The 21,957-nt window shown below is 49.8% G+C and overlaps 1 protein-coding gene across 2 annotated transcripts in view; it reads left to right on the forward strand.

Moving 5' to 3' along the window:
* Positions 1–21,596, forward strand: part of ANKH (ANKH inorganic pyrophosphate transport regulator) — a 170,287-nt gene extending 148,691 nt beyond the window's left edge. For both annotated transcript variants that reach the window (XM_055555187.1, XM_055555188.1), the window contains 4 exons: positions 15,692–15,821; positions 18,012–18,135; positions 19,054–19,153; positions 19,551–21,596. In XM_055555187.1, the coding sequence (XP_055411162.1) occupies positions 15,692–15,821; positions 18,012–18,135; positions 19,054–19,153; positions 19,551–19,664 (468 nt within the window). In that variant the 3' untranslated portion in view covers positions 19,665–21,596. The remainder of the gene's footprint in view (positions 1–15,691; positions 15,822–18,011; positions 18,136–19,053; positions 19,154–19,550) is intronic.
* The last annotated feature ends 361 nt before the right edge of the window (positions 21,597–21,957 follow it).

Below are 21,957 nucleotides of genomic sequence, written 5' to 3' on the forward strand. Positions count from 1 at the left end.
ATGGGGTCACAAAGAGTCGGACATGACTGAGCAACTAAGCACATCCCTGTTTCTACTCATATAGCTCCCCCTCCTCTGGGACCACAGCTCCTGGCGGGGGGCGGCGGGGAGGAGGGGTCCACGCACATTGCGTCCAAACCAGTCCTCATGGAGCGGACGGCATACGGCCCCTCCACTGGATCCCTGGTACCAATGTAAACCCGAGTCTGAAACACAGTGCCAGGCCCATCTCAGCGTCCTGCTCCCCACTCCAGCCGCGCAGAGCTCTTGGGACTGAAAGGTCGCTTCGTGTGTTCTCTCGCCCAAGCTTCTGCCCGCGTCGTCCCTTTAATCTGAAACCCTCTCCACCTCCTCGTCCAGCACCTGGGACCGGGACTGGATGTGGTCAGCCGGCTTCCCGCACCCTGCGGCTGCTGCTGTCCCCAAGCCCCCCATCACGACACCACGCTCTAGAGTCACGGGGACTCCTTGAGGCTGGCATCGCCTCTGCCACGTTCACTGTTGGGTTGAGTTAGCCAAAAAGTTCGTTCAGGTTTTTCCATAATGTTGGATGGAAAACCCTGAACAAACTTATTAATCCAATATATGCCCGTAGCGCCTGGCATGGGACAGGTGCCCAGTAATTATTTTTTGACCGAATACACATATAAAGCACACTGTCATAATAACAAACTGATAGCTGCGGAAACCAGTAGGTCCCTGTAGAATCAAAACTGCAGAAGTAATTAGAATGCGACTACCTGTGAGGCAGGGAGGAGGTGGTGACGTAACGCCCCCCCAGATGAAGGGCTGATGGGGCATCATCCTTGTGTCTCTGTCCTTTGCCACGTGCCTGCATGCTCAGTCACTCAGTCGTGTCCGACTCTGTGCAACCCCATGGACTGTAGCCCGCCAGGCTCCTCTGTCCATGGGATTCTCCAGGCAAGAATACTGGAGTGGATTGCCATTTCCTTCTCCAGGGGAGCTTCCCAGCCCAGGGGTCGAACCCACGTCTCCTATGGCTCCTGCCTGGCAGGCAGATTCTTTACCTGCTGAGCCACCGGGGAAGCCGACCCTTTGCCACAGAGTCCATCTAATCCACCTTCCACGTGGCAGCCTTTCAAATAGCCAAAGCCCATTTCGATCCCTTTTAACAGCCTGACTTCCAGACCCTGCAGTGTTTTGGTTCTGCTCTTTGAATTGTGCCTGTTGGTTCTCCTCTGAGAACATGGAGCACAAACTCCAAATCAGGTCTGACCTGAGCTAATGGAGTAAATTGGTCTGGTTTTGACTTTATAATTCTCATCAATGCAGCCTAAGGCCACATGGGCTTTTTCATTTAGCTGCGTAGCACGATTAGAAGGGGAAACACAAGATCTGGTAAGACCCAGTTGTCTATATTCCCATGGTGGTCAGGGGCTGGCCCCTTCTCAAATCCATCTTCAGGGGATTTGCCCACCTTGAGCTCCTAGAATCTCTGCAATCACTTTTTCTGCCACGTCTACGAGTGTTTTCAGTACAGATGCTGTTAGCAATCTGGGACTTGCACAGACAAAATGCTTCGCTGCCTCTCATTACTTTTGGTCTTCAAATCTCTTTTAACCGTGTTTGCTCACCTGTTTTAAGGTGACCCTCTTTTGTGGAAATGGCAAACTCAGAGCGGGGGGGCTTGGAATGTATCCTTGGACCCTAGTGGTTCTTTCCCTTTCTTTTTCTTACCTTGAACATATTTGTTTAAAGCTCTTTTCTGGATCTCAGCACTTGCACCCATCTGGGCTTCACCCTCCTGACTTTATTCGTCCATGAGATTGCAAGCCCTTGGAGGTGGTAGTTCTTAGACTTCATCTGGGCTCACCTCCCAGGAACTGGGGAAGAGAGAGCCTGCGAGCTGGCAGACCAAAGCAGGGAGATGGCAGATACCTCCTCCTCACCTGGCACGTTCCCTCCCCACCAAGAGCAGCCTGGGTACCACCCATTCTCCTTTCTAGTTGTGGCGGGTGGGCAGGAATTTCTCTTTCGAGAGCATTCCAGCTCCTTTCAGAAAATTTGGTTTTATTTGATCTTCCTTGCCTGTTTCTCACAAATTTTGAAATCTCTTTATTTCATTTTTTTCAATTTCCCTGGTTATTGTGAACTTAACAGGACGTGATCACTCCCACATGAGTGGCCGTCCCCTCCCTGATGGCCGTGGTCCCATCCAATGAGGCTGTTCTTTGTCTTGGTCCCCGGACTCCCAAGCTCAGCCTTGTCGGGGAGGGGTTAGCTGGAAGGTTGCTGGAGAGGGAGGAGGTGAGCATGTGCTCTGTAGAAATCGAGCTTGGAATTGCAACACCGTTAGGGGCCTGTCTCATCTTGCCAAGGCCAGCATGGAAATCACATGTTGTCCAGGGGATGGTGGCCACCGCAGAATTTAAAGGGCTGAGGTTTGACCTTTAAAACATTTGTGTCCTAAAGCTTCAGAACTTCAGGGCCCCAGAGGGACCCTCCCTGAGGGAAAGAAAGCAAAAAGGCTTTCCATCAGAGAAGGAAGCAGTCAAAAAAATCCACTGCATCAGCATCTTCCTCTGGGACACACTGAGATAGTCCCTTGTAGGGAGGTTCAGCTAATTTTGAAATGCTGCTTCTGCTGTTCACACTAGGTGAGTCCTCGGGAAGCACAAATCCCACAGATGCAGACGGCTCCACTCTGCAGCATCCCCTCCGCCCCACCTCCCAAGTGGCCACCACCTTTGAAAGGCAGCGAGCTCACTGACGGTGGTAGTATTTATAGCACCTCTAATCCCGCCAGGCCAGCTCCGGCCACCTGCTCCCCGCGAGGCCTGCACAGCTGAGCTAAGGTTGGCTGCCAGTGGAAAACACCAGAAAATGCCAGGCCTACCAGTCACAGGCCTGGAGGCTCATCCAGCCCTGCCTGTCACAGCCTCAGTTTCCCCTAGCTTAGGGACTTTTTCATCACGTAAGGATCAGTTTTTCTACTCAGTGCTCCATGGTGACCTAAATGGGAAGGAAAATCCAAAAAAAGAGGGGATTATAGAGCTGATTCACTTTGCTGTACAGCAGAAACTAACACAACAGTATAAAGCAACTCTACTCCAGTGTAAAAGAGTTTTTTAAAAAAGGAGCAGTTTTGCATCTTGCAGTTCAAGATAAGCCCTACTATTTCCCTGTCCATATTGTATTGAAACTGAAGCTCCAATACTTCGGCCACATGATGCAAAGAGCTGACTCATTGGAAAAGACCCTGATGCTGGGAAAGATTGAAGGCAGGAGGGGAAGGGGACAACAGAGGACGAGATGGTTGGATGGCATCACCAACTCAATGGACATGAGTTTGAGCAGGTTCCAGGAGATGGTGAAGGACAGGGAAGCCTGGCGTGCAGGAGTCCATGGGGTTGCAAAGAGTCAGACACGACCAAGCGACTGAACAACAACAAGTACAATGGACAGTCTCACGTGCTCTGGTCTGCACGTTGCTTCTCTGTTGCGGCTTCACAGGACAGGATGTGTCTGCATCCACACGTGTCAGCATCCAACGAGCACAGCAAGAATCCCCTTCTCTTAGTTGCATCCCTCTAGTCAGAGCTGCATTTCAGCCAAGCATTCAGCCCTGAGTCCTTCTCATAGGTGCTGGAAAGGTGCGAAATCTGAGCTAAGGAAGGGCAAAAGCCACCATCCCATAGGATGACCTCCTGTGCTCGGAGTTAAAAGATCAGTTCAGGACTTCCTTGGTGGTTCAGTGGCTAAAACTTCGCCTTCCAATGCAGGGGTACCAGTTAGATCCCTGGTCAGGAAGCGAAGATTCCACATGTTTCAGGGCCAAAAAACAAAACCTAAAGAGAAGCAATATTATAGCAAATTCAATGAAGGCTTCAAAAATGAGCCACATCAAAAAATCTTCAAACACCAAAAAAAAGGTCAGTTCTTGAGTGTGACCCAGGCTCACTCCTGTGGCTGCACTGGACCCACGAGCTGTCCCTCGGCCGCCGGGGTGGTGAACACTACGAGCCTTATTCCAGTTGTGGTACCATGCTGGTCCTGTCTGTGTTGCCAACAAGCACGGCCTGTTTGCGGCTTTGTTTCTGCTGGCCGCCCCACCCCCGCGCCCTGAGACTGCTTTCTCATTGTTCAGATTATCCAGGAGAAGAGAAGGACTTTTTGTGGATGGGGATGGGGTGGGGTAGGGACGCAAAGTACCCAAGGTGCTGAAGTTAAGACTTTCTCATTTGGTGCTCCTCTCAGTCTCTGGGTACTGGGTGCCATTGGCCAGTTGAGCACCTTCAGACACCCCAGAAACATGGGGGAGCAAGCCTTCTGAGTCCCCACGGCCAGGGTCGAACTGGCCCCACTCCACAATGCCACGATCCTGGGGTTGGGATAAGGGTTAAATGACATCATTGGCAAAGAGCCTGATGTTGGGAAGGATTGAAGGTGAAAAAGTAGGGGGCAGCAGAGGATGAGATGGTGGGATAGCATCACCAACTCAACGGACATGAATTTGAGCAAATCTAGGAGAAGGAAATGGCAGCCCACTCCGGTATTCTTGCCTGGAGAATCCCAGGGACAGAGGAGCCTGTGGGCTGCCATCTGTGGGGTCGCACAGAGTCGGACACAACTGATGTGACTTAGCAGCAGCAGGAGATGGTGGAGGACAGAAGAGCCTGGCGTGCTGCAGTTCATGGGGTCACAAAGAGTCGGACACGACTTACTGACTGAACAACAGTAAAGGAAAGCTCTTGGCTTACAGTAAGTGCTTTTCCCCTGAACTCCACCTCTGCCCGCCTTCACGCTTCTCTCCAAATCTTCAGTAGTCCAGCCTTCACTTTTTAAGTCATCGTTAGTTGTAGACTTGAGGGATCGGTTGTTTTGTTCGGGGGAGATAAAAACAGTTGAGACTGTTCCCCAAATCCCTACCTTGTAATAGAATGACAGTACAAATCCACACGTGCATTCTTTTTTTTTTACATTTATTTTATTGAGGTATAGTTGATTTACAATGTTGTACTAATTTTTGATGTATAGCAGAGCAATTCAGTCATTATATATATATATATATATGTATATATATACAGACATTTTCACATTCTTTTCCATTGTGGTTTATTACAGGATATTAAATGTAGTTCCTTCTGCTATACAGTAGTAGCACCCTGTAGTTTATTCATTTTATATATAATAGTTCGCATCTGCTAATCCCAAACCCCCAATCCACCCCTTCTCCATCCCTTCTCCACCCCTCAGGTCGGTTCTCTACGTCTGTGAACCTGTTTCTGTTTCCTAGATAAGTTCATATGTGTCATATTTTAGATTCCACATATAAGTGATATCATATGGTATTTGTCTTTCTCCTTCTGACATCTTTCACTTAGTATCTGGAGAAGGAAATGGCAATGCACTCCAGTATGCTTGCCTGGAGAATTCCATGGACAGGGGAGTCTGGCGGGCTACAATCCATGGGGTTGCAAAGAGTCGGACGTGACTGAGCAACTGCACTTTCTTTCTTTCTTTTCACTTAGCATGATAACTTCTAGGTCCATCCATGTTGCTGCAAATGGCATTCTTTTTATGGCTGAGTAGTATTCTATTATATATATTTGGACTTCCCTCATAGCTCAGTTGGTAAAGAATCCGCCTGCAATGCAGGAGACCCCTGTTCAATTCCTGGGTTGGGAAGATCCCCTGGAGAAGGGATAGGCTACCCACTTCAGTATTCTTTCACTTCCTTTGGGGCTCAGCTGGTAAAGAATACACCTGCAGTGTGGGAGACCTGGGTTTTATCCCTGGGTTGGGAAGATCCCCTGGAGAAGGGAAAGGCTACCCACTCCAGTATTCTGGCCTGGAGAATTCCATGGACTATACAGTCCATGGGGTCACAAAGAGTCAGACATGACTGAGCAACTTAAAAAAAAACACAAATCCTTTCTCCATTCACCTACTGATGGACATTCAAGTTGTCTCCATGTCTTGGCTGTTGTAAATAGTGCTGCCGTGAACATAGGGATGCATGTATCTTTTCAAATTATAGTTTTGTCCAGATATATGCTCAGGAGTGGAATTGCAGGGTCATATGGTAACTCTAGTGTTTTGAGGAACCACCATGCTATTCTCCATAGTCGTCGTCATAATTTACATTCCCACGAACAGTTCACAGTGCATTCTTAAAACAATTAGCAGATGAACAAGCATATTGTGTTGTTACAAAGAGGTTCCAATTTTTTTGATTTTTAAAAATTGTGGTAAAAAAACCCCTCACATATAACTTAGCCCCTGCTTACGTGCACAGTTCAGTACCGCATCTGTCACTGCCGTCTGTCCCCAGAACTCTGCATCTTGGCAAAGTGAAACTCTCTACCCATTAAACAATCACTCTCCATCCCCCCATCCCCACCCCCAGCCTCTAGCAAGCTCTGATTTGACTATTAACAGTCAAAAAAGTAAAGGCTCAACATAAACTAAGGTTGGAACTCTCTAAACATTCTTCAAATAGTGTAAGGAAAGAACATTCTGCAGAGATGGGATGGGCACAAGCGAACAACTGGAGCTCCATCTGCGGGCTTAGTGCATGGCGCCCCCTGCTGTTGGAAGCATATTGTTTATCTCAAAAACTCTTAACCAATCAATTCTTCCCTGGTGGCTCAGATGGTAAAGAATCTGCCTGCAATGCAGAAGACCTGGGTTCAGTCCCTGGGCCAGGAAGATCCCCTGGAGAAGGAAATGGCTACCCGCTCCAGTATTCTTGCCTGGAGAATTCCATGGACAGAGGAGCCTGGTTTGCTACACACAGGACATGGGGTCACAGAGTCAGACACGACTGAGCGACTAGCACTTACCAAGTGTTTAGTGTTAGTTAGTTAGAGTTACCAAGAATTTTAATCATCTTATATCTGAAAGCTGCACCAACTGCTCTTATGTGTATATGGCAGTTTCACTAAGTCTAAATTATAACAGAGGTGATTTCGTTTTCTTTTGTTGTTGTTGTTGTTTAATTTAATTTTATTTTATTTTTAAACTTTACAATATTGTATTAGTTTTGCCAAACATCGAAATGAATCCGCCACAGGTATACCCGTGCTCCCCATCCTGAACCCTCCTCCCTCCTCCCTCCCCATACCCTCCCTCTGGGTCGTCCCAGTGCACCAGCCCCAAGCATCCAGTATCGTGCATCGAACCTGGACTGGCGACTCATTTCATACATGATATTATACATATTTCAATGCCATTCTCCCAAATCTCCCCACCCTCTCCCTCTACCAGAGAGCCCATAAGACTGATCTATACATCAGTGTCTCTTTTGCTGTCTCGTACACAGGGTTATTGTTACCGTCTTTCTAAATTCCATATATATGCGTTAGTATACTGTATTGGTGTTTTTCTTTCTGGCTTACTTCACTCTGTATAATAGGTTCCAGTTTTGTCCACCTCATTAGAACTGATTCAAATGTTTCATATTCTTAAATGCATTTTTAAAATCGCATCTGAAAATGTTAATATTTTATCAGAAATGTGCTGTAACCATTGCATCAACCCCCCTATGAGAAAGTATTCCAGGTAGATGTATAATAATAATTGTAACTAGCGACTAGCCACACTGAGAATATTAGAGGGTACATAAACACTTTCTAAAAAGCCTTGCCATGCTCTCTGGCTTAACTGAAAACCAAGCTCTTCTTCTCTCATTAATAGATGTGGTTTACTCCATCTGTTTCAGTTTACTAAAAGTTTTACTGGCTTGACCTTACATAAAAAGTCCCCCTTTTTATGTAGCTCCTCACTGTACCCTATTGTAATACTCACGGTCCTACCTCCCGCATTGAAGTATTTTTCTCCATCACCCGCTCCCATGACGCCCCTCTGTCTCCATGCCCACGTGACTGTTCACCGTTTCAGAGGTTGGGTCAGTGGTCCCCGATCAGCAGCCCCACAGGACAGCGGCCCGTTCTGTCTGGCGATGACTACAGGCTTGCTCCCGTCACCGCCTTTAAGGCTGCTCCCCAGGAATCGGGCTCATCAGCTTTATCACACGTGGTCTGCTTAAGCATTGCCACACTAGTAAAATGGCATTCTTTTTTCCTTCAAAATTGGGGCTCCCCCTGGTTCTACTTTGGCCACTTGATGTGAAGAACTGACTCATTTGAAAAGACCCTGATGCTGGGAAAGATTGAAGGCAGGAGGAGAAGCAGACGACAGAGGATGAGATGGTTGGATGGCATCACTGACTCAATGGACGTGAGTTTCAGTAAACTCCTGGAGTTGGTGATGGACAGGGAAGCCTGGCGTGCTGCTGTCCATGGGGTCGCAAAGAGTAGGACACGACTGAGCGACTCAACTGAACTGAACTGGGTCTAAGAGTCAGTCCTGATGAGATGCTGTCATTCTGTTGGGGATGTGGTAACTTCTCAAGACCTCACCGTTTGCATTAGGAAAGCTCTTAGAAATGGCCCCATCTGGTTCAGGGGACCACCAGCAAGGAGAGTGACTGCGGAGAGGACAGGCCAGGAGGGGCCCTCGTGGGCAGCCAGGCCTCTAGCTAAAGGCAGGCGGTGCTTAGTCAGTCACGTGACACCCTGTCACACCACACGTGGAGCGCTTAGCACATCTCGTTAGCTCCCTTAACTTCAAACACTGCCAGATCTGACCATTTCTCATCTCCTGGTCCTGCGCCCTCTCTCACCGGGATGGTTAGAGTAGCCCCTCCCCCAACAGGGTCCGTCCCTGCTTCTGCACTTGGCCCCCCACCAACCCCCATAGTCTGTTCTCACATGATCTGGGTTGTTGTTCAGTAGCTCAGTCATGTCTGACTGCGACCCCACGGGCTGCAGCACGCCAGGCTTTCCTGTCCATCACCATCTCCCGGAGCTTGCTCAAACTCACATCCATTGAGTCAATGATGCCATCCAACGATCTCATCCTCTGTTGTCCCCTTCTCCTCCTGCCTTCAATCTTTCCCAGCATCAGGGTCTTTTCCAATGAGTCGGCTCTTCAAATCAAGTGGCCAAAGTATTGGAGCTTCAGCTCAGCATCCGTCCTTCCAGTGAATATTCAGGGTTGGAGAGCCTGTCAAAATTACAATCCAATCATATCACTCCTCCAATCCACAATGTCCCAAGGTTCCCAGAGTCGCAACCATGCCCTACAAAACCCTTCAGAAACGCCCCCACCCCACCCTCTCCCACACGAGGACAGACAACGTGATGTGCAGCTGAGAGTCAAAAGGCCAGATGCGTTGCTCAGGTCTCCGCCAGCTCTCTCTGAGAACAAGCCAGACAGGCCTGTGTGTGTCCGATAGTGTCCAGCCTTGTTTTGCCCCCCACCCCACCTCCACCCCCATCCCCAAGTAAATCAGATCAGACATCAGATGCACTTTCCAAAGACCCTTGCGGTAAAAGTCGAGCCGTCAGCCACCTCTGAAAGGTGCTCCTCCCCCTGAAACAAGACTGCTCCCGTCCCTGTCAGCAGCAAGGATGAACAGTGAAGTGAAAGGGTTAGTTGCTCAGGTGTGTCTGACTCTTTGCAACCCCATGGATGGAATTTTCCAGGCAAGAATACTGGAGTGGATCTTCTCCAGGTCTTCCTGACCCAAGGATCAAACCTGGGTCTCCCACACTGCAGGCAGATTCTTCACCGTCTGATCCACCAGGGAAGCCCTGATTGACTTAATCTGTAAAGACAGTAAGAGGGGTCTCTTTTATTCTAAAATGTTTTCTGAACCAGAAAAAAAAGAAGACACAGTTTTTTTGAAAACAGGAAGAAGTACAAAGAGGAAAATAAAATTGATGCTAATCTCAACACCTGCTGATGACCCCACAATGAGCGCTATATTGTGGTCCCAGGAAACCTTTTATTATGATGACAGTAAGATCGATCACCTGCGCTGTGCATGGCACTGATGGGAGCATTTTGTGCAGATCCCGGGTCCCTCAGCGCACAGTCCTGTGCCAAGCCTGTAACCACCGCCTTGTATGTGGCATTGTTGAGGGTTAACCACTGGTTTACCTTACTGGAGACTTAAACCCAATTAAACGTAATTTGAACTCTTCTTTCTCAGTAAAACCTCCAAATAAAACTGATGCCCAGCGCAGACTATTTTAATTCAAAGCAGCTGCAGTGTAGTTCACTTCTAACTGCAGGGCATCAGAATTTCTGACAGTGCTAATCCTGATTACTCAGGGTAACGGAGACAGCTTTGTGAGTTCCTCAGAAGCATAGCCAACAGCTTCTGGAAATTAAGTGAAGACATGGCATTGTTCCTTCATGGAAAGGAATCCTCTCTGGATGTGCAGGAATGGACGTCCCAACATGCTGGGTTTGGTTGTTCTCCGAGTTCAAATGCTGATGGAGACCATTAGCTTCTTCGAATTCCAATCCCTAGTTCTTGGGAAGGAGACTCAGTCCCAGGGCGGGTCAGGGACTGACTCCAGATGAGGAGGGTCTTGAGAGAGATGCCCATTGTGTGATCCCAGTCACATTGAGTCAGATTGTAGCATCTTAGGCCCAGAAGTGTTGTTTCTGTAAGGTCAGGGCTTCCTCCATTCTTTCTGTACACTCTCACCTTATTTGGGAACCTAGCTTTGCTGTGCTTAGTTGCTCAGTCTTGTCTGACTCTTTGTGACCCCATGGACTGTAGCCTGCCAGGTTCCTCTGTCCATGGGATTCTCCAGGCAGGAATACTGGAGTGAGCTGCCCTGCCCTCTTACAGGGGATCTTCCCAACCCAGGGATCAAACCCAGGTCTCCCGCACCGTAGTGGACTCTTTACCATCTGAGCCACCAGGAAAGCTCAAGAATACTGGAGTGGGTAGCGTATCCCTTCTCCAGGGGATCTTCCTGACTTAGGGATCAAACCTGGGTCTCTTAGGTCTTCTGCATTGCCGGGCGGGTTCTTTACCACTAGTGCCACATGGGAAGACCAGGTGGACTGCCAGAGAATTGCCTAGAATTATTTTAGACTTACAGAAGCCTTGTGAAGATAGCACAGACCCTTCACCCCACACTTGGTCTTACACTGCTATGGTACATTTGTCATGACTAAGGAACCAACCCCTGTACATTATTATGAACTAAACTCCACAGTTTATTCAGGCTTCTCATGTGGCTCAGTGGTAAAGAATCTGTCTGTCAATTCATGAGACAGGGCTTCAACCCCTGGGTCAGGAAGATCCCCTGAAGAAGGAATGGGGTATTCCAGTATTCTTGCCTGGAAAATTTCCCTGGACAGAGGAACCTGGTGGGCTACAGTCCAAAGGGTGGCAGAGAGTCGGACGAGGCTGAGCATGCATGCATGCCACAGTTTATTTAGATTTCACAAGCTTTTTCTTCACGTCCTTTCTCTAGGATCCTATCCATGCTACCACGTCTCCTTACCCTCGTCTGGTCTGTGGGGCTTCCTTTGTGGCCTTGTTAGTTTCAAGGACTACTGGTTAGGTACTCAATTTGAGTTTGTCTGGGGGTTTTCTCATGGTTAGACTGCTTTCCAGGGGAAAACCACAGAGGTAAATGGCCATTCTCATCCCATCTTATCAAGAGATCACGCTATCAACGTGACTTGTCATCACTGCGTGATGGCCAAGCCTGTCTTTGCCGGGTTTCTCCCTGTCCTCTTTCTAGAGGGAAGTTAGTCATCAGCCCACATTTCAGATGTGGGAGATATGCCCCACCTCCCTGAGAGGAGAGTAGCTACGTACATGACTGGATGTTCTGTGCCGGAGATCCGTCCCTCTTGTTTGCTTGGTTCGTTGCCGTTTGGCTGCGCTGGTTGTTAGTTGCGGCGCTCGGGATCTTCATTGGGTCACGTGGGCTCTTTCGTTGTGGTTCATGTGCTCAGCTGCTCTGAGGCATATGGGATCTTAGTTCCTAGCCCAGGGATCGAACCCAAGTTCCCTGCTGGATTCTTAGCCACTGGACCACCAGGTAAATCTCCCCGTTTGTTTACTTATATGTGTAGTTTGTCGTTGTTTAGTCGCTAACTCGTATCCAACTATGTGCAGCCCCATGGACTGTACCCCGCCAGGCTCCTCCGTCCATGGGATTTTCCAGGCAAGAATACTGGAGTGGGCTGCCATTTCCTTCTCCAGGGGATCTTCCTGACCCAGGGATTGAACCTGTATCTCCAGCACTGGCAGGCAGATTCTTTACCCCTGTGCCCCCAGGGAAGCCGTATCTGTATATGAGTGTGCTGTGGTCCTAACTCATCATTTTTAGCTGCTCTGACTCCTCCAGCTTTGCCATTGGGATCTCTCTCTTCTGGGTTCCTGTGTTTCAAGCTGATTATCTTGTACATTTCCCACCCTAGTCCTAGAATAAGCCATTTCTCCAAGAAGCCCTGGTTCTTTTTATTAGAGAATAAACAGAAAAATCAAGATCTGGGCATGGAGTGGGTTGTTCTGTTTTGCTGGCTGCTTCCTAATGAGATAATGTTGACTGCAAACTCAGCAGCAGAAAACCCAACCCTGCAGCGACTCCAAGAAACAAATCATCTTCACTGTCAGTCATTTATTAGGTTTGTGTTCTGGTTTGGAAAAGTCAATGCCATTAGGCTCTGCAAATATTTGAAGAACACAGCATGTTCTGGTCAACTCAGAGGGCATTAGCTAAGTTGAAACTACTCCAGGTGAACGCATCAGAAAGACACTTTGCCTGAAAGAGTCTTTGTTAGGTTACCTTCTAGAGTTTCCTGTTTTCTGAAACAGACTGGTTAAATCTCATCTGGTTACAGTACTAGGGCTCAGTATGTTTCTTGGATAATTTTGACCTGCAAATAGGTATTGCAGCTTGTAACCAACACTATACCTAATGCTGAATTACATATATTCCTTTCTGGGCAATGCTGGAACCGGTTTTTTTTTTTTTTTTTAAGTAGAAAGCTGGAAGGCAAGGAGCATTTTCATACTGGAAACATGGGTCAGATTGGCGAAGGTTGAGTCAAATTCAGAGACTTAAGGGCGATAAAGAAAGGAAGCATCGATCCACGTGGTATTTCTTCTCTTTAAACCTGTGACTGCTGAGGCCCAGATCAGACTGAGAGCAGTCAGTTACTTTGCTCTAGAATGGCCACCCACTCCAGTAATCTGGCCTGGAAAATTCCACGGACAGGGGAGCCTGGTGGGCGACAATCCATAGTGTCGTGAAGAGTCAGACATGACTGAGCAGAAAGACCCAGCCTAGGCTGGAGGTGTGTGGGGCTAAAAACTCTGAAGAAGCACCTCAGTGGCCTTGACAGGGCCTTGTAGGATGTGCTTGGCACAGACGGGTACCGCATGGAGAACAGAGGGGCTTAGTGGTACCAAGTTAAACCACACTGTGAATTTTAGAAATGATGTATCAATAAATGCAATGGAACTTTTATTCTATCTTGTATTTTTCAACATCTGGCAAAATATTCCCTTTGATTTTCAAGGATGACAGACGTACTATCATTTAATCCTATTGCCAGATGGCAGTACTTCCAGCGCATATTGGACAAGACGGGAAAAACACTTCCTTAGATCTAACAACAAGCCTCCCTCCTGAGAAGCTCTATTAGAGACCCATCAAGCCTTACTGCTTTTCTTTCAAGGGACCAGAACTAGAGTCACCTGCTCAGGGTACTTATGGCAGAGTCTCTGTTGATATGGATGCACTCACTATCTTGAGGCCTGAGGTTGGACTTTCTCCTCCAGGGCTTACTGGCCCTCTCCTCCAGGGCAGTGGAAAGCCTCCAGGTGGACATTATCGGTGCCGAGAAGTTGGTGGGAGGAAGTAACCTTTGTTGCAGGTGCTTGCTCACACCTTCCTTCTGACATGCAGTTACCCCCTCCTGTTCCCTCAGTTTGTTGTCTTTTAAAAGCCACTTTACAGTGATTTTGCAAGGCACAGACAGACTGCATTATCTCATATTCAAATAATCATTGGTTACAAACTAAGGAAAGCCTGCCTATGACTTTCCTGGAAGCTTAAATTTTTCTTTTATCAGAATGCAGCCTAGAGAGCTCACCCCAGCCAGTGAGGAAACCCCAGATAGCTTATCCTCCATAAGTCCTGATCAAGTCCAGAGTTGGGGTGATGCTCCCTTAGCACCTAATGCTTTATAGCTGTGGAAAATATTTGGAAGGAGGGATGATCCCATCAAGAAAAGGGACTGAGTCCCAGTGCTGTGCTCAGTGAAATTGCCACCACACCCGGCTGTGGGCATGAATGACTAACTGGCAACCAGCTTTGCAGTGGGAAAAGACGGCAGGGCCACTTGTCCAGGCCACTCGGTAATAAAGCCTCTGAGCTCTTGTTAGATCTAAGGAAGTATTTTTCCCGTCTTGTCAAATATGCGTGGAAGTACTGCCATCAGGCAATAGGATTAAATGATAGTACGTCTGTCATCCTTGAAAATCAAATGGAATATTTTCCCAGATGTTGAAAAATACAAGATAGAATAAAAGTTCCATTGCACTTATAAAAGTGAAACATATTGATAATAAATCCACCAAGATGTTTTTTAATAAATTTCAACATGACATAGTAACTCGGAGAAGGCAATGGCACCCCACTCCAGTACTCTTGCCTGGAAAATCCCATGGGCGGAGGAGCCTGGTAGGCTGCAGTCCATGGGGTTGAGGACCAGTCTAATTCCATGAAACTTAATTTACCCAAAGCCTGAACACTGTTATGGGCTTCCAGATCACGCCAGTGGTAAGAAACCCACCTACCAATGTACAAGAGACGTGGTTCAGTCCCTGGGTCGGAAAGACGCCCTGGAGTGGGAAATGGCAGCCCACTCCAGTATTCTTGCCTGGAAAATTCCACAGACAGAGGATCCCATATTCTAAACCTTCAGAGTTCTGTTTCTGTTGTTGTATTGTGTCCAACACTTCGCAACCCCATGGACTGTAGCCCACCAAGGCTCCTCTGTCCAGGGGATTTCCCAGCAAGAATACTGGAATGGGTTGCCATTTCCTTCTCCAGGGGATCTTCCTGACCCAGGGATCTAACTCGAGTCTCTCGTATCTCCTGCATTGGCAGGCAGATCCTTCACTGCTGAGCCACCAGGGAATGACTGCAATTCACTTTATAATGCATTCAGTTTCATCTTAGAGAAGAATCACTTGCCTCTTAAGAAAAGCAGAGAAGAATTTTATGAAATTGGCATTTAACTCGGCCAAGTGTTAGACAAACTGGCATTTGTCTAACACCCTCTTCCAAAGTTATATCATTACATTTTAAAATTCAGTTTTTCTATCGATTATACCTACACAAAGCTCAAAAAGTCGGTCCCCTAAGGGCTGACCCCCAACAGCAGCTCTTCTCCCAGCCTGCCCCACCCCTTCTCCTACTCCCAGATCTGATTCAGTGGAGTTCTGCATGCATCCAGATACTTTCAGATTACTTTTTATTATTTGCTTAAAGTTGTAAAAATTACATTAATACACATGTTCACCCTGAACTGAGTTGTCCAGCAGCCTATGTAAACTTTCCACATTGGTGTGGCTACCTGCTCAGATGCCTGCCTCCCACCTGGGCCCCCCTGCCAGGCTTCCTGTGGGGCAGGTGTGATGAATGGGCCAGGGTCTTACCTGTGTCAGGTAAGTAGAGAGCAAGGCAGTGGCACTTGAGGACCCATGTGCCAGCCCCCCAATTGGGCACATTCACCCTCTTCCCTAGCTCCTCGGGGACCATGTGATACCTGTCACATTTCACTCCTTTACACCTTTTTCTAATAATCTTGCTTCCTGCCCTTTTCCCCCTGGCAGCTCTGTTTTGTGATGTTCTGGACTCCCAACGTTTCCGAGAAGATTCTGATAGACATCATCGGCGTGGACTTTGCCTTTGCAGAACTCTGCGTTGTTCCCTTGCGTATCTTTTCCTTCTTCCCAGTTCCAGGTAAAGGAAAACAGAGAATGAAAGAAAAATTCCTAATCACTCTCATGCCTGACTCAGTTTTCTTTCTTTAGAAACATTACCAGTTCTGTTCCAAACAAAATAAATGTATACACTTCAAAGTTTCACGGTGGATTAAAAAGATGCGAATATATTATCCAGCAGGTTGAAAGTTGGAGAAGCGAGTCAAACAGGCATAGTTTCTTTCTTAAAGGACAGTGGTTGCAGACTCAGTAGAAAGAGCCTGAGGGGATAGTATGAGTCGTTTTCAGGGGCAGTAGAACCATTCCCTGCCTTCACTGTGGCGACTAGTGACACAAATCTATGCATCTGTTGAGATTCTAAAAGGACTACTGGAGAAAAGAATCCAGGGGCAAGGCTGCAGTTAAAAATGGGCGGTAGGGCCAGTCGACGCCGGGGCTGATGGCTCACCTGCCACCCTGAGCTGTTCCCAAGTCAGGCCAGGAGCTGCCCCTGCTTCTAGATGTCAAGCATTCCCGGCGGCTGCCTGGGGTGTTGCCTGGTCCTTGGGGTTGGGGCGGGACACTGAGGGACCCGAGGGTTGCCGCCACCTGGAGATCAAGGCACTAGTTGTTGACTCCTCAGTCTGAACCTGAGGAGGGGCTGGAGTCCCAGAGCTAGGACTGGGGTAGGACTCTGAATCTCCTCTCCTCGCCCCTTCCTCGCCTGTCAAACCAGCTGCTTGAAGACAGCCGACCCCACCTATCTTTGCAACCTGCTGGCTTTGGGCCCGTCAGGTTAGCATCCCGCCTGTGCAGCCACCTGTACCTCAAAATTCAACTCTTCCACTGGGGGCGGGAGGAACACTGCGTCAGATGCAGATTCTTCCTCCAAACTGGACATGAGCTTTTATTCCAGGAGTGGGTGCTTCCTTCCCCTCGATAGGTCTGTGCCTTGTGCTGCCCCTACCTGCGATAAAGGACTAGACCTCCTTTTTCCTCAAACCCCGCCCAGTTTCAGATCAAACCTAAATGTCTGCAAAGGTCCGTCTAGTCAAAGCTATGGCCTTTCCAGTAGTCATGTATGGATGTGAGAGTTGGACTATAAAGAAAGCTGAGTGCTGAAAATTGATGCTTTTGAACTGTGGTGTTAGAGAAGACTCTGGAGAGTCCCTTGGACTGCAAGGAGAGCCAACCAGTCCATCCTAAAGGAAATCAGTCCTGAATATTCATTGGAAGGACCGATGCTGAAGCTGAAACTCCAATACTTTGGCCACTTGATGCGAAGAGAAGAATCGACTCATTGGAAAAGATCCTGATGCTGGGAAAGACTGAAGGCAGGAGAAGGGGACAACAGAGGATGAGATGGTTGGATGGCATCACCGACTCAATGGACATGAGTCGAGTAAACTGTGGACATGAGTTTGGGTGATGGACAGGGAGGCCTGGCGTGCTGCAATCCATGGGGTCGCAAAGGGTCGGACACGACTGAGCGACTGAACTGAACTGAAATGTCCGCCAAGATCAGCCGGTCTTCACTGACACACCCTCCGTGGAGCCCCTCCTGGGCGCTGGGGCCGGTGCCCTGCCTGCGCTCCCGAAGCTCACAGATCAGGCTAGGGAGACCGGGTACTGGGAACCCGCTGTGAGGTCTTTGTGAGGCGTGGACAGATGGAGCTGTCCGCGGTCCGCGGTCGGGAGGCTGCGAAAGAAACCCGGAAGTGAGCCAGACCTCCTTCTTCGCCCCTTCCTCGCCCCGCCCACATGCGCGGGGAAACCGGGTGTCCAGTTCAGGTTCTCTGCTCCGGGAATCAAACTGGACCGCCGTCAAGTCGCCGCTCTTGAGTTTTCCTAGACGGGCGTGATGGGAGCTTGAGGCTGGGTGGGGGTGAGGGTGGGGTGGAGGGAGTGGCAGCACCACCCCTCCATCCCCCGCCCAGGGGTGGCGATCACAGTGGGAAAATGACACTTAAGGACTGTGCTGCGCACTGAGCAGGGTGGGGGAAGGGGGGAGGCGGAGGGCGGGTCTCCTCCAAACCCCGAGGCAGGGATCAGGAACCCCGGCAGGAAGATGGGCCCCGGGCGGCAGCCGAAGGGCCTGGGTCCCACCCAGCCGCCCCCGGGACCAAGGATGTGCTGCTGCGGGCGGGCTCCGGGGGGCGGTGCTGGGGGTAGAAGCAGCAGGTTGGAGAGAAGGGTGGCATTGCTGACCAGTCCTTGGATCTCCCTCCAGTCACCGTGAGGGCCCATCTGACGGGGTGGCTGATGACCCTGAAGAAGACCTTCGTCCTGGCGCCCAGCTCCGTGCTGCGGATCATTGTTCTCATCACCAGCCTCGTGGTCCTGCCCTACCTGGGGTACGTGGTGGGGGAGGGGGGCCGTTGGGCTATGGGATCCTGCTGCCATTGGTCCCGCCCTACCTGGGGTACGTGTTGGGGGGGAGAGGGGGCGTTGGGCTACGGGATCCTGCTGCCATTGGTCCCGCCCTACCTGGGGTACGTGTTGGGGGGGAGGTGCGGGGGGAGCTATGGGATCCTGCTGCCACCGAGGCACTCTGTCCAGAAGATTGGGAGGGAGAGGGGGCGTTGGGCTATGGGATCCTGCTGCCATTGGTCCCGCCCTACCTGGGGTACGTGTTGGGGGGGAGGTGCGGGGGGAGCTATGAGATCCTGCTGCCACCGAGGCACTCTGTCCAGAAGATTAAATCAGCTTTTTTTTCCTGGGAAATCCCCAAGCGTGTCTAGAGTTAGAAATGCTAAGTGATGCCTCGTTTCTCTGCCCAGGGGACCAGGTTGGAGGCTGTTGAGATCCATTCTAGAAAAGCACTTCCGGGGTTATGCCCACCCACACGGTCAGCACTGAGCATCCACCGTGGTGTGGCGGGCAGGGGCAAGGTGAAAAACGCAAGGGAGCGAGCGAGGGTGTTGCCCTTGTTCTCGGGGATCCCCACTTTCCTGGGACCCCGTCTACTGGGAAACTGCACTCTACAGAGAGGAGGGGCGGGATGCTGCGGGCACCCGGGGCCGGGCGGGGAGACGTGCCCCTTCCCCAGCAGATGCTGAGCTGAGATCTGGAGCAGGAGTGGGAGTCGCAGGGCCCGGAGGGGGTCCCAGGCCGCTCTCCCACCCAGGTGGAATATTTATTAGGTGCAGCGCTAACCGGCAGATCTTGAAGGCACCCCTATCGCCTACACCTTGCCTCGTTTTGGCTGGGTTTTGATTCTCTGCCTCCGCGGGTCTCTAACAGACAGATGCCCTTTGCGTTCTCATCCCCAGGGTACACGGGGCCACCCTGGGCGTGGGCTCCCTCCTCGCGGGGTTTGTGGGAGAATCCACCATGGTCGCCATAGCAGCGTGCTATGTCTATCGGAAACAGGTGAGAGAGGGCAACAGAACGGCACCCTTGCCTGGCACGCCCCCTGGTGTGGGAGCCTGCAGATGGTCATGAGGGGGAGGGGAGGGGAGGGCACCAGAGGTGGTGTCCTCGGGCAGTGCCAGGTCTTCATAGATGATGGGAGGGGAGATGAGAGACAGGAGCCCCCCACCCCCGCCAGTGCCTCTCACAGAGCCCGGCACGCAGCCAACTCCCCAGTTACCCCGCTGAAATGAACACGCGGACCTAAAAATGCAGCCTCGACGAGGTCGCCCCCAAACATAAATGAGATCCAAGTACATGGCGAGGGGTCCCCTGAGACCTCTGCCACGCTGTGCTTCCCACCCACCACCCCCTCCACCGCCGCCCCAGCCCCCCTGATGCGTCTTCTCTGGTCTAGAAAAAGAAGATGGAGAACGAGTCGGCCGCCGAGGGGGAGGACTCGGCGATGACGGACATACCTCCGGCGGAGGAGGGCACGGACATCGTGGAGATGCGGGAGGAGCAGGAATGAGGCCGCCCCCCACCCTCACCCCCGGGCGGGCGCCGCAGGGGGCCCAGGTGATGCCCCAGCGCCGCCATCTGCTCCTCCCCGACATGTTTTCTTCCACTTTCTTTCTTTTTTTTTTTTTTTTTTTTGTTTGGGTAACAGAAGAGGCCTTGATCTAAAGGTTTCACGGACACTCTGGCATACCGGGTGTGCCCACGCTCATGAAGGGACTTGTGGAACGGTCTCACCACTGCTTTGTGGAAACAAAACAACTGACTTCATGCCCCCGCTTCGTGAAAAGCCCAAAGACATAGCCGCCTTGCAGTCGCCTCCCCCCACCCCTCCCGTCCTCGGACAATCTCCACTTGGAACCAAAGGACCGCGGCTGTGCCGTCCAGCGTCCCCTCGGCCACCACCGCCCAGCAGGCCGCAGGCTCACCCTGTCCCCTAGCATCGCTCAAGAATCACCGGTGACAACTCGCTTCCGGGTCACGTGGCTGTGCCAAGGGCTGTGGCTGAGGCCTCGCACCGTGGCGTATTGAACCGTCTGCCATAGCCGGGCCGAGGGCAGGGTCTGCCTGCAGCCCGGGGTGGCCGGCGGCGCTGAGGAATGGGTGTGCAAACGTGCTGGACCGACGGCCGGCCGGAAATAATCTCCGGCGGGCAGGTTAGAGGTGCTCCGGAGCAGCGCGCCGACAGCATTCCCCTGGCCGCTTCGTGGATCTGCGTGTGCGCTCGCTGTCACACCAGCCGTGTACATACGAGAGCTGCCTTGTCAAAGTTGTCCCAAAGCCTGTCCCCCCATCACCGGCGTCCCTGGGCATGAGTTTCCCCGATGGCTTGTTTTTCACCTTTCCTGAAGATGGCACTAAAGCAAGGGAGAAGGAGCATTCTAACTACATTTTAGTCTTTATAAAGTGAACTGAAGCTTTAAGTCATAATCTAGCATTCTAATGCCAGGTTGCTATGTCGTCGCTTTGGAAGTAGATTTATGACCTGGTCCTGCCGTTCTTAGTCCTAACCCTGGGGTACAGGTAATTCCAAGTGTTCTTCTGTCCTCGCCTCTCACGTCACATGAGAAAGCAAGACATTTTATAAACGACAGCAAAGTCACTATGTGATATTCCCTGAAATGACACATTTGAAATCCATTCAGTGCAGTATATTTTTCTAAGTTTTGGAAAGCGGGTTTTTTCTTTAAAAAATTATGGACACGGTTCACTAAATTCTTGATTTAGTCAAAATTCCTAGACGGAAAGAACCTAAACACAAAAATATTTTAAAGATATAAATATATACTGTATATGTTATGTAATTTATTTTAGGCTATAATACATTTCCTATTTTCGCATTTTCAATAAAATGTCTCTAATACAATACAGTGATTGCTTGTGTGCTCAACATACCTGCAGTGGAAACGTATTGTATCGATGAAGAGTGTCTTGTTTGCAGCGGTTTTACAGTCTGTCATTTGTATACAAATGTAAGGGCCAGTCAGTGACAAAAGAACTATTTTTCATTATGAGTAACAGGGGTGTAAATGGGTCAGCTGATGTAGACCGTAGTGGGAATAGAAATATACGCTCGCAGGGCAAAGAAGAAAAAGCCAAGCCTTTTGCGTTTATTGCTTTCAGTGCCATGTAATCATATCATTCCTCATAGAAAAAAAGAATGGAAGGGCTCAGAGTCAGCCATGAACATTCACAGGGTTCGTTCACATGTCTGGACACCCAGTGACCACTGGGGGACAAATTCTTATGGGCTTCCTCTGAGTGGGTTTTCCGCTTAGAATTAAGATGCATTGCTTTGGGGTGGTTGCAGGGGGCAGATCTGAGAAGATGTGGGGATAAAGAATCTAATTGTATCGGCTTTTTTAAAATACGTGACTAGAAAATTAAACGGCAGTATTTTTTAACGTGTGTGACTAGTATTTCATGCTTGTGGTGTTGGAACCTAAAGAGTACATTGAAAAAGCAAATCCGTTCCCTCCAGATCGGGACAGACCAGCTAGATTCTTCATTATGCAGCTAGAACATGGCATAACAACATCAGAGACATCTTCCGGGATAAAGAAGGACGGACTGTGGTATTTTGTTAGTGTTTCGGAAAACACAGGAAGGACGCCCAGACCGAGGCCACGATGGCAGGGCAACAGTTGTGCAAAATCTTTCTCCTTGAGGTGCACACCCCCTCCTCCATTCGCTTGGGCTGCTTAAGTCACTCACGTCACAGCTTGGGCTCCCAGGCACACACCTAAGCTTCTAAAGCAAAACCCACTGCCGGCAGGTTCTTCTGCAGCTGTTCTAACCAAGACAGA

The sequence above is a fragment of the Bubalus kerabau genome, chromosome 18 (assembly GCF_029407905.1).
Source record: "Bubalus kerabau isolate K-KA32 ecotype Philippines breed swamp buffalo chromosome 18, PCC_UOA_SB_1v2, whole genome shotgun sequence".
NCBI classification, from domain to species: Eukaryota; Metazoa; Chordata; class Mammalia; order Artiodactyla; family Bovidae; genus Bubalus; species Bubalus kerabau.